Source organism: Dipodomys ordii, unplaced genomic scaffold (genome assembly GCF_000151885.1).
Source record: "Dipodomys ordii isolate 6190 unplaced genomic scaffold, Dord_2.0 Scaffold73, whole genome shotgun sequence".
Lineage (NCBI taxonomy): Eukaryota > Metazoa > Chordata > Mammalia > Rodentia > Heteromyidae > Dipodomys > Dipodomys ordii.
In genome coordinates this window covers 3,487,263-3,499,653 of record NW_012267289.1, presented here as the reverse complement: position 1 = coordinate 3,499,653, position 12,391 = coordinate 3,487,263, and the positions used below count along the sequence as shown (strand labels likewise).

Genomic DNA, 12,391 nt, shown 5'->3' with positions numbered 1-12,391 from the left:
GACTGAGAGGGAGAGGGGATTAAAGTACCTAAGGATCAAAAAACCTAAGAACAAGATTTCCAAACATAGTGAAGTAGGAATCCTTTGTCTTGTTTTAAGTCTTGGTTAATTAATTCCTTAAATTAGATGTTTAGGTGAAACCAGTAAAAATAATTACTTCAAATTTTAAAATGAGCTTCTAAGAGCTGATCATTGTAATTCTACTTCAGTTAATGGAAGTCTGAGGCTTGAAAGGTCTCAAGTCAAGCACAGGCTACCTGTAGCAATTAATCATTCAATCGATCAGCCAATCAATCAATAAAATAAATGAGCCCCAAACCAGATTGCAGTGAGTTCATACAGAAAATAATATGTAAAATATGATGTTATATTTTATAACCATGCAAATTTTTTTCTCATAATACTTAACAATAAAGTTTCTACTAGATCAAATCTGTGTGTTGTGTGTGTGTGTGTGTGTGTGTGTGTGTGTGTGTGTGTGAAAGTGTGTGCAAATACCAGGACTCTACCACTGGAGTGATCCCTCTAATTGGGTGTCTTTCACAAGAGGGAGTTTTATCTCCTATATCTGATGTTAAAGGGTTTTCTTTCTCCTAATAAAGGGAGAAAGAGGAAAGTTAGACTGACTATTTTGAATCTGCTGTTTTTTAGAGTCCTTAATTCAACATAATCTTTATGCCATAATGGCATTTGAGTGGGCATATTTTGCCACCTATAATGACTCACTTTAACTCACTTTGCAGACATTTATAAATTTAGATTTTAAAGATGACTTAGTTGACTTTGAAGAATGAGTATTATCATTTGTAAGTGTTCTATTAAGTATATGTGTTGGATACTTAATTATCAATGCAACTTAATCCCTAATCCCTATTTGGGGAGATGAGGTTAATGCACAGTGATGTGTTCCTTTGCCTTTATGAATAGATCCTAGAAATGGAAAAATTTGGTTAGTTATCTGAAAGTGGGCGGTTAGGAAAGTGTCCCTTTTAAATTTTTTTTTTTGTAAAGATACTGTACAGAGGGGTTCCAGTTACATGAGTAAGGTAATGAGTGCATTTCCTATGGAGCATTGTTACCCCTCCTTTGTTTTTCCCCTAACATCCCTTCCCTCCCACCTCCCTAACTCCTCCCAGCCTCACCCTGGAAGTTGTAAAGTTCATTTTCAACCTAGTGTCTGGTATGTCTCATTGTTACAATGGGTCAACCTGAATCCTTGTTTCAGCATTTTGTTATTTCCCTTCTCTTCCCTAAATTAGGAAAGTGTATATACAAGATGCAGGGAACCAGGACCTTGCTCACACTTTTGGGAATTCTCCTGACCTTGCACTTTCTGCCATGCGGACACAAAAAAGAAAGCCTTCACCAGTGTCTTGCTGGCTGAGAATCCAGAGGAAAACACAAAAATAAACAATCCAGTTCTAGTCATACTGTCATAGCAGCAGAAAACAGAAACGCACATATTTTCAAACTGCCATACCTTGTAGCTCTCACTTAGCACCAACATTTAATCTCACTCGTAGTGAGATTTTTATCTTGTCCGGTCTTTCTTGCTCACACTGCCTTCAAATCTTGATCCTCTTATCTCAACCTCCAGAATAGATAGGATTATAGGTTTGAACCACTGGCACTCAGCTACAAAGGTATTTTAAACTCATCATCTTTAATTCAAAATTTATATTATCACCAAAGTATCTTCATTTACATAATACCAAATACTGAAGAAGTTAGAAATATACTACAGACTAGTGATATAAATATGAGTGTGGAAGTGTAACATATGTCAATATTAGTGGGGCAGGGTAAAGCATGTGTTTAACCCTGGCTTCGATACTCACCATTATTACAAAAAGTATCAAAGAAAGAAAATAAACAGAAGGAAGTCAAATGAAAAGAATATTAGATTTTTTTTATCTCTTCTTTGCATATTCATTTCTTTTAACTTGATTCTAAGCTTTAATATATGGATTTATCCTTGGTAGACTGAAAGGAAAATATAAGAGGATTTGCTTTTTTCTTCTTTGAAATGGATTGTGAACTACTGAATCTCCAGAAGCATTTCAAACTATTTGTGTTTAGATTACAGTAAGGTCTGCCCCAGGCCATGCAGGCCCTGAGCAGACAACTCCCTATGTCTTGGCCTGGTATCTGTGTTACCTAGGTAACTGGCACACCAAGAAGCAGTAACTTCCCCCTCCTGCTAGGTCACAACTGTGGGCTGCATCTGGTCAGGCCTCCTATCTGACCATAGGCTGGTCCCAGGCCCTGAGGTCATGTCCAGATCCAGTGTGGCCACACCTCTTCCTGTCCCTGGCCTAGATAAGTCCTGGACTGGGATTGGGTCACCCCTTTTGGCCTTGCCTCTCTACCTTGGTTGGCAAGGGACAGCAGTTTGGTAAATAAACTTTTTTTCCTGCCAGAATATCGTGTGGTATCCTCTTCATCTGCTACCTAATGAAACCTACCTATTTAATATACCTTACAAATGCCTGTTACAAAAAAATGCATTATCATTCTTCATGTTTTAAACAAACTTCTAAAATCTTATGACCAAAGCTTTATGATTTCTCAGTTGTAGCTCCAACATAGAAAAATAGGTATGCAACAGAGTGAAAACAAGCTAGATTGTTTTCATTTTACATGTTTCCTTTCTACCAATGGAGCTGAATTAAAAACACACATACTTTAAAAGTATCAAAGACAGATAAATCAAGTTATATTTAAGACCGTGATTGTTGTTGGTAAAAATCTTCTCTTAAGAAAATAATTTCAATTTCTGAAAAGCTATTTCTCAGGACTGGAAATTACATGTCTGTGTGACACTAAAATTCCTTTAATGGAAAATTAATAGGACATAACCATATCAGTCATTTTTTTATTAAATTACTGCTATCTTGCTTTTAGAAACTGTAGCTAAGATTCTACAAGCACTTATTCCTAATGGAAAGAGTTTGCATCCATACTAGTGGATTTGAGAGTCTTAGAAGTGAAGGATAAATTAGATGGGCATTCTTTATAAGACTCATGGGGTTTTCAACCTTCTCCCATCTCCAGTATTTGTCTTTTCCTGATTTTCCCTGCAATGTATCAAATCGTGAAGGCATTACTTATCTATATTATTTGTCTATTACAGCTTCATGAGAGAATTGAAAACTAAAATAAGATCTGACATCTAATCACCCCAAACAAATGTGCAGATGAAGTATTCTAAAGACATATATCTCTGCTCTTCATTCCTTACCTGATTCCAAATCCATCTGTTACTCTGATTTGTCTTTTATTCAGCCTGGCAGGGTTCCCTGAGGGTCCTCCAATTTTCAGGATGACTTTAGTTAGAAAGGTATAGGTAGGAAGGCAGAAAATGAAATGTCTGACATTTAATCTCCCCCTTCCAATGTCCCTACCTTCCTGGGATTCTGTGAAAACTGGTTTTTGAACTTTACCTTGTGTGGCTCCAGTTTTTCCTGGTTGGAAGAATCTGTGTCATTACTTTGGTCCTGCAGATTTAGTCTAGAAATAGCATCTTTCTTTCTTGCTAGTACATTTTTTTGTTTTTCTCCATACCTTATCTTCCAGCCTTGTATTAAAGGTTACTTTATTAAACAAACGTTGGCTACTCTATGTTTAGACCATCTTCATGTTTCTGCATCAGGGTAACCATAAGAGTAGTAGGGGAGGGGAAGTTAGGGATTATCTTATAATCAATGTAGAGCATGACACTAAAGAGAAAGAAAAGTATTTCAATGTTACTCTTTTCATTATAACTCAGACTATTTCTGTATAGCATTGTTTATTTGCTTTTTTTTTGTTATGGAACCTATATTGTAGGCATGACTTTTTTTTTTTTTTTTTTTTTTGGTCATGGGGCTTGAAATCTGGGCTTGGGCGCTATCCCTGTGCTCTTCAGCTCAAGGCGAGCGCTCTGCTGCTTGAGCCACAGTGGTGCTTCCAGTTTTCTAGTGGTCTATTAGAGATAAGAATCTCCCAGACTATCCTGCCCGGGCTGGCTTTGAACCATGATCCTCAGATCTCAGCCTCCTGAGTAGCTAAGATTATAAGCATGAGCCACTGATGCCTGGCTTTGTCAGCATGACTTTGTTTGAACTAATTTAGACAAAAATATGTTTTTCAAAGTGCTCATGTAATTTCTATTGTTAACTCATACTTATGTTCTCTTTCCCCGATGTAAATATGCATTGAATAACCTTCGCTTACTAGAGAGTTGAATAAAAAGGTCTTTCTAATATTTGAGTTCATATCTTTACCTAAGATGAAAAATAACTGGATTTACTAAGAATTTCCATAAATAATAAACATTAGTGTGATCATTTAAACCATATTATTAAAGGAAGTTTTATTTCTGTTATCACTTATGACATGTTTTGTAACACTGTTAACTGCTTTTCTAACACTGTTGCATTCAAATTTTTGGCTATGAAACTTCTACTTAGTTGGTCCTGACAATTTTGTTGGTGGTGATGGTGGTGGTGGTGGTGGTGGTAGTGGTAGTGGTGTGTATGTATATGTAATAGTTTAAACTTGTGAAACTACTTTGTCTTTTTGCTTTTTCAGTTTTCTTGATCAATTTGTGATAGGATTTCTTTATTTAAGATTCAGTGTGTCAAAGATTCAAAATAAAAAGTTCTGACACTAACTTTGTGTAAGTATTTTGTCCATTTTTCAGCAGTCACTCAGAAAATTCTGTCTCCTCGTTCTTTAATCATTGTGTGCACATTTTACATCAAGTAGCATTTAATTTACTGGTCGCAGATTAATTTAAATGAGTATAGAAAGCCAATATGAACTTATTTGAAATTTTGAGCAATAAGGAAATAGTGTATTAGTGAAGCAAGAGATGTTTAAAATACTGCAATTATCTGAGCTCTTATTGAAATTCCACAAACTTCCCAAAGTTAATAGATTATATTAGACCCGGCTTAGAAGTCATGCTTTGTGGCTTTGGTCTTATTTATTGTCCTGCCTAAAAGTTCCCACTGAAGTCAAGGTCACCTTGGGCCCCAAAGTTGGTATAATTAGTATCAATTCAGTGTTTCACCAAGCTTACAAGGGAGGTTATTAACTGTGCTTCATGCAGAGTGTCAGAGAAGCAAAGGCAGGACTGGCAATCTTTTAAGCTTCAAAGGCACAGCTCATAAATTTAATTCACTATTTAGTAAGAAAGATACACCAGTTTAGTTTATTAATGACTTTTCAAATAATATCAGAGATGTTCTAGAATTATTTATTCATACATGTGGTCCAGGGTTTCCAAATAGAAAACAAGATTTTCCCAATAACATATAACTCATTTTAGTTTCACTATTTTCAAATGTAATATATATAATTCTTTCAATACAAACACTATGCATATTACTTTACAATTTATATGACTATATATATATATATATTACATGAAAATGAACTGAATAAAATGGCACATACTTGGTTAAGACCCCTGTCATTTAGTTTCTAATTTCTTCTGAAGATAATATAAGAATATAATTATATTATACAAAGATAATATTTTTCTTTTTTGGTCGTGGGGTTTGAACACTGCGCCTGACTGCTGTCTCTCAGCTCTTCAGCTCAAGGCTAGCATTCTACCATTGAAATGGATGTATAAAACCTTAAAATGTAATGCCACTACCACTGTTTTTGATATTGCACAAACTGCAAGAATGTCCTTAAAAACTGACATAAGTATAGATGTACTGATCTTTGCAAGTGAGATTGGCATTGTTATGAAAACATGAATATGAGTTTTCATATTTCATGGATGATGTAGTGAATTTGGTAAGAATTTAAAGATTTTCAAATGTTGCCAGAAAGCAATTTCAGTCAAGTCCAAAACACTCAATTTAGTTTTAAAATGATTATTAAAAATAGTATTATTCATTCTTTTTTCAAATAAGGTAAAATAAAAAATACAATAATTCTGGCATTTTATGATACCATATGTAATTTGACCTGACCCATTCAATTATGCATAGGCCACCAGCCTGCCTCACTACTCACATCTAGCCTGTGGATACTTCATTAGAATTAACAATTGGCTACTTGCAGCAAGGTTGATGAAATACTTTCAACTGTAGAACTTACATTGCTATTCATTCGCTGTATGATGTATGCTTAATGTGTTGTTTCCATTATGAACTATTTTTTTACATGTAGAATTTAAAACAGAATCAACTTCACATAACAATTCTTGTTATGAGGGGAAAAAAACTAATGAAAATTTAGTTATCATTTATAGCTCATACTGAGAAACTTGTCTCTTTGTAGATAAGCATGTTTCTGTATACAGACCATCTGGATATCAAATTATTACTTAATTTTTGTCAACTGAAAGAATCCCCAGCATATTGACACTTAATTTTTAAAAGCTCACAATACCATACAGTATTTTATTACCAACAATAAAACCAGAAACATCTTTATAGTTAAACACTTGTAGTAAAGGCTCATAAACAACTTCTTGATTTGTACACTTTAGAATTTGTGTCAAGATGATAGATTCTTGACATTTCAAATGCTCTGTTTGAGTGCATTAGTAGTGGCTAACTCACAAATATGGTGTTTACTTCAGTCATTTTTTCTTTATTGCTACATTTCTGTGCTTTTATTTTGATAAATTTTCCTTTATGCCATAATATTCTACTTTGTAAAATTTCTGAGTATAATATACATGATTCAGACACTGGCTTTAAGCTTATACGCAATATTTTCTGTTCTTTTTCTTGAGTTATTCTATTTTGAAGTAAGGGCTATGAAATAATTGAAGTTAAAAGCCTACAGACAAAAAAATACTTTTATGATATAAGCCTACCAACTGTGCCTATATTAAATACAAGTAGAAATTAGCAATACATCTCATTCTTTATGCTGGAACAAGGTAAATACTGAGGTAATTTATTTTCAGTTTACACATACAACACATATATGATTATATTACAAAGATTAAAATAGATTTGTTCTTGTGTGTGTGTGTGTGTGTGTGTGTGTGTGTGTGTGTGTGTGTGTGTGCGTGTGTGCTGGTCCTGGGGCTTCAGCTCAGGGCCTGGGTGCTATCTCTGAGGTTTTGTGCTCAAAGCTAGCTCTCTGCCACTTGAGCCACAGAACCATTTCTGGCTCTTTGGTATTTTATTAGAGACAAGATTCTCCCAGACTTTGTTTGCCAGGTTGCCTTTGAAAGGCAGTCCTCAGATTTCAGTTGAGTAGCTGGGATTATAATAAACATGAGCCATCAGCTCCAGATGATTCAGTTTTTACAAAGAAAAATTAATGATTTATTCAAATATTTCCAAAAGCCATAGCTCTGATTTATTATAAAAATACAAGATTTCATATAAAGAACTCTTTGGTCTTACTTTGCAGTGCTATAATCAACAAAGGTTCTCTTGCAATTAGCTTCATTTTAATTATTAAATTGGTTGGGATTTTTAGAAAAATGATAGCTAAATTAGCGTGAAAATTTCCTTCTATCATTTCAACAGCTGATACAAAATCAAATCCAGACTCAAAACAATAATTAATTTCAATATTACATGGATGTACAAACAACTTTGAGTCCAGTTTTAGTTTTTCTTTTTTCCACATCCACACTATTAAAATGTGAATTATTCAAACAGACTCAGGGTATATAAAATGTTTTAAAACAATTTATAATTCCAATATAAACAGGTACTAATATTTAGTTTAGGATTCTTCCTGTCTCAATTATAAAAGTATGTTATAAATTGTTATTCAAAACTCAGATAAACATACATGGTTAATCTTACATATCCTTACTTATTTACGTAGTCATATCATTGAAGCCAATCACAAGCTACACCCTGACCAGACCTTGACCACTTATGGCAAATAATAATGGTGGCAATATTGCTCCCTTCTTTCTAGCTATAAATACTAATTGCAAATGTGGATGGGTGGGATAAAGAAACAATATTTTTAGTGTGAATGTTCCAGTTGTCTTGCTCAAATAAATTTGTTAAAATTAATGTATTTCAAAGGTATTTTCAAGATGAATTCTCATAATGACTACAGGAAGTAAAGGCTTCTTATTTTCTGATGAAATAAAAAATGGGAAAGCAAAATTTAATTCCATGTCTGAGACCAAAAGGCTCTTAATCAAAGAATCAAAATTACCTTATGTTTTTTTTTTATTTTTACTTTTTCATTATAAAGATGATATACAGAACTGTTGCAGTTAACATGAGTCAGGTAATGAGTACATTTCCTTTCAAACACTATCACCCGTTCCTTTGCTCTCTCCCAATTTTTCCCTCCCATTCCCATACACAGTTAATTTTCAACATTGTTACTAGTGAGTATGACTACTGCATTTGTTCACCGTTTGTCCCTTCATTTAAAGTATGGCTTTAAAAAAAGAATAACAGGTCGGACACCAGTGGCTCACATCTATAATGCTAGCAACTAAGGAGGCTGAGATCTAAGAATAGTGGTTCGAAGCCAGACCAGGCAGGAATGGCCAGGACCCTCTTATCTCCAATAAACCATTCATAACAAGCTGAATACTAATGTGTGTGGCTCAAGTGGTAGAGCACTAGCCTTGAGTACAAAGAGGCTCAGGCCCCCAGTTCAAGCCTCAGAACTGAAAGAAAAAAAAAAAGAATAAGAGCAAGCGAGAGCATGTTTTTTAAAGGATTGAAGTCAAAGGGAGAGATTGGATGAATGGAAAGAGGAAAGATTGCTGAATGCTGTCATAATATTGAGTGTATATGTGAAATCAGAACTAGGTAAATTGAGAGGATGGTTGGGGTAAGGAGAGATGGGGGAGAATGATGACAGGGGTGACATTGCTCAAGATACATTGAACTCAAACTGACATGTAGAATTGAAACCCCTCAGTCGAACTAGTTGATGATAACAAACATGAGTAAATAGACATTCATCCTCAAAACTATCTTTAGCATTTACTTTTTCCTTGCTTTTACCATGACAGCTCAAATTGATTCACTTGTGTGTTAACACTGCATACTACTGGATACTACTAATTTCTTGCCTCTCTCCCTCATTGAATTAAAAGTCTTCGTTTTAAAGAGATGTATAGTCTCAAGGTTATTACTTTAATCATCTGACTAGTTTTTTTTTTGTTTGAGTCCATCTTGATTTCTTATATAGCCACAGTTGAGACTCTACACTTATTTTAAATTGGATATTGATCATACTCGAAGACTGTGTATGATAGGAGTTGTGAAAGTATAGATGTTGATATTAACATTGATAATTTGCTGTTATTTATTATATTTACCAAGATAAATGTTACAGTTTATGAAATCCCAAGATATGGCATTTAAATCTAATGAAATTAAATGTATTTAGTTTAGTTCAAATCATTGTATGGGAGGGTTGAAATGAATTTTACAGGTTGAAAATATTTCTTTAAATTTTACATTTCCTGATATAAACTGCTTACTGTACCTCCTTAATTATAATTTTGAAATAGCCTCAAAACTGTATTTATAAATGAATTGAATGTGTATATATGCAATGTATTATTGTATATATTACTCTATATAAATCTATGTATGTATCTATGTTAATATGTGTAAATATATACTGTAGACTATACTCTGTGTAAATACAAATGTGTAAAATGTATAAATATATTCATTATATATACTGTATATATATACATATACAACATATAAAAATGCATATAAATATTAGCATCCCACTTCAATAGGCTGAAAGATAGATATGCAAGATTTTCCCAAAAAGAATAAACTTGCTTCTTTCTAAAGATTAAACAAAAATCACTGATTGGGTTAAAAATATTTCCATTGATTACTATTGATATTAAATGTAAATAATCTTCATAATTGTAAGACCTGGTATATGCCAGATAAATAGTCAATACTTGTTTTGAAAAATAACAGAGTAGTTGATTATCAGACTTTGTATCTAAATAGACATTTAAAACTGTTTCAGTAAATGCTCTTCACTCTTTATGTTTGTTATACTAGAACGTAACATAGAGACTTTGGTATAACACAGAAGTTAAAATTTACATTGAATTACAATGTACACACATCTCTGCAGAACAAACAAATAGGACTTTATATACCTTTCATTTTATTGATTCCATAAAAATATGTTTTTTTACCTTTTTATTTTCATTTTCTTTCCTCCATTATTTAATATTATTAACAATGACTAAGATCTTTAAGTTGCTCCTACTTATAGAGTTAGCTAAAATAAAATTTATTCAGTTATCCAAACAATAAACCAAATTATTTCTGAAATATTTTAACTGCTACACACCTCAAATTTATTTTAACAACAGTCATCTACATTGAAAAATATGGTTGACAGATTATTAGATCTTGACAGGAATCAGACATTGTGCTTTCTGGAACAATGTAAAGAAAGAAAATGTTGTGCAAATTGGAAACTGAATACAACATCAAAATTATTAAAAATTCCAAGAAAAACACTCTTACATGATCTACCCTTACAGGTAAGGATAGTGAACATATCTTTGATGTTAATTACTACATGCAAAAATAGAAAGTCTCTGTTAATTTTAAATGAAATTGTTAATTTTAACATATATTAGTATAGCCAACATGATACAAACACATATAAGTAAGAAAAAGACAACATTAAACATGATGCCTTCTCTCTTAATATTACTTATGCATAAAGTAAAATGTAGGTTTTACTATAATACCCTTAAAACTCTTTTTTATTTATTATCTATGAACGAGCCATTTCACAATTTTCTCAAGAATACTTTTACTTTTTGTATTTCTCAACCAGAATATAATTAATTCTTTTAATCTTAAAGATACTTGATTTCCTTAAATTTGCTCTTTCTTTTGGTAATAGAAAATTTTACATGTATAGTAATAGCAGGGATTTTTTTTCCTGCAGGAATATAGATTCGTATTATTTTCCTGGACAACTACAATATTTGGTCTGAGAACACTCCATTAGCATAATACATAAATCTAGTCAAATCAATTTAGAATGACTTGCACTTTGAATAGTTCTTGACAACTCTATGTGGTGAGTAGTTTGTAATAACTTCATGACTTATGACTATTTTAAATCAAGTTCAGCATTCCACACCCTTTAGTTATTTGCAGAGGAATATAAAGTCAATAACATTAAACTAGTATCAGAGAATTGAGATGATGCCCTCTGCATCCTTGAATGTTCTTCATTTATATTTGAAGATGAAGCAAAACCTGTGTTCCATTATCAGATTTTAATTTGGTCAACACTTTAGAGTCTCACATCTTAACATCAGGATTCTGGAATATTTTGATAACTCTTCAGTACACTATGAAATAAAATATCCCAATGTTTTCCCATATTATTTTTCAATAATTTGAATTTCAGCTATTTTGGTAATTTAATTAGTTCTTAAAATTCTTTCATATTGTACGTCAGTTATTCTACTCTTCTAAAGAACCTCTATATAATAACACCAGTTATGGTGTTTTTCAGGCCATAACAAAGAAGCATACTGTACCTCTTATTCTGCTGGTGGTTTCAGATGTGGTTGGGCTGGTTGTTATGGTTACTGTGGTTGTGACTGTTGCAGTGGTAAGGGAGGGGATGATAGTAGTGGGAAGCAAAGTGGTGGGAACATCTGGTGAGTGGGAAGAAAAACAAAACACAAAACAAAAATCATATCATGCAAACAAAAGAGAAACACGAATGATTTAAATTATAAGCACATATATCTTACTTATGTTTAACTTTTACAAGTTTGCACAGAGGTTCAGGTACACAGCTGATGGTACCACACAGATTCTGTCATTTTTATTTTTCACTTCTTTTTTATTTTCTCCAACACAAAGCAATGTCTTGGAGCCAAGTTGGAAAATAATGAAGGTTCTTTGCAATATGTAGAGTGAAATTTAAAATGACAAGAATTCATTTGTTCACTGAATCATTTGAAAAATGAGTCATTTGATAATTTGGACATGCAGTAGCAAAATACATATAATAAAACAAAAAAAAATAGCATGCTTGGTAAACAAATTAAAAAAAAGAAATAACACATACAGAAATAAACAAAAATACCACCATAGAAGATTAACGATGTTAATGATGAATATGCATATGCATATTAAGTGCTGTTTGCTTTTTGCTTTTTTTAGGAAAACTTAATGGTAAGAACTAAAATGAGAGCAAACTTTAGAAACAAACAAACAAAAGAAGCTATTATTATTATTGTTATTTTGCTTCTCCTGTTTTCACAAATGATGTTAATGTACAGAATCTTGCAAATCTTACCCAAATTAGCTGGTAACGCCTTGTAACAATTTTGCGGTACGTAGGAGTCTTTAACATGTATTGAGTCAACTAGAATGGAACTCAATATTCTGAAAGGTTTATGGCTTATTTTAATGTGGCA

The 12,391-nt window shown here is 32.8% G+C and overlaps 1 protein-coding gene across 2 annotated transcripts in view; it reads right to left on the bottom strand.

Annotated features, from left to right (window-relative positions):
• Positions 1-12,391, bottom strand: part of Cadm2 (cell adhesion molecule 2) — a 163,505-nt gene that overhangs the window by 34,215 nt on the left and 116,899 nt on the right. The window contains exon 7 of one of the 2 annotated variants that reach the window (XM_013024106.1): positions 11,501-11,620. The exons of the other annotated variant lie outside the window; for it this stretch is intronic. Coding sequence (XP_012879560.1) covers positions 11,501-11,620 — 120 coding nt within the window. The remainder of the gene's footprint in view (positions 1-11,500; positions 11,621-12,391) is intronic. 2 annotated transcript variants of the gene reach the window in all.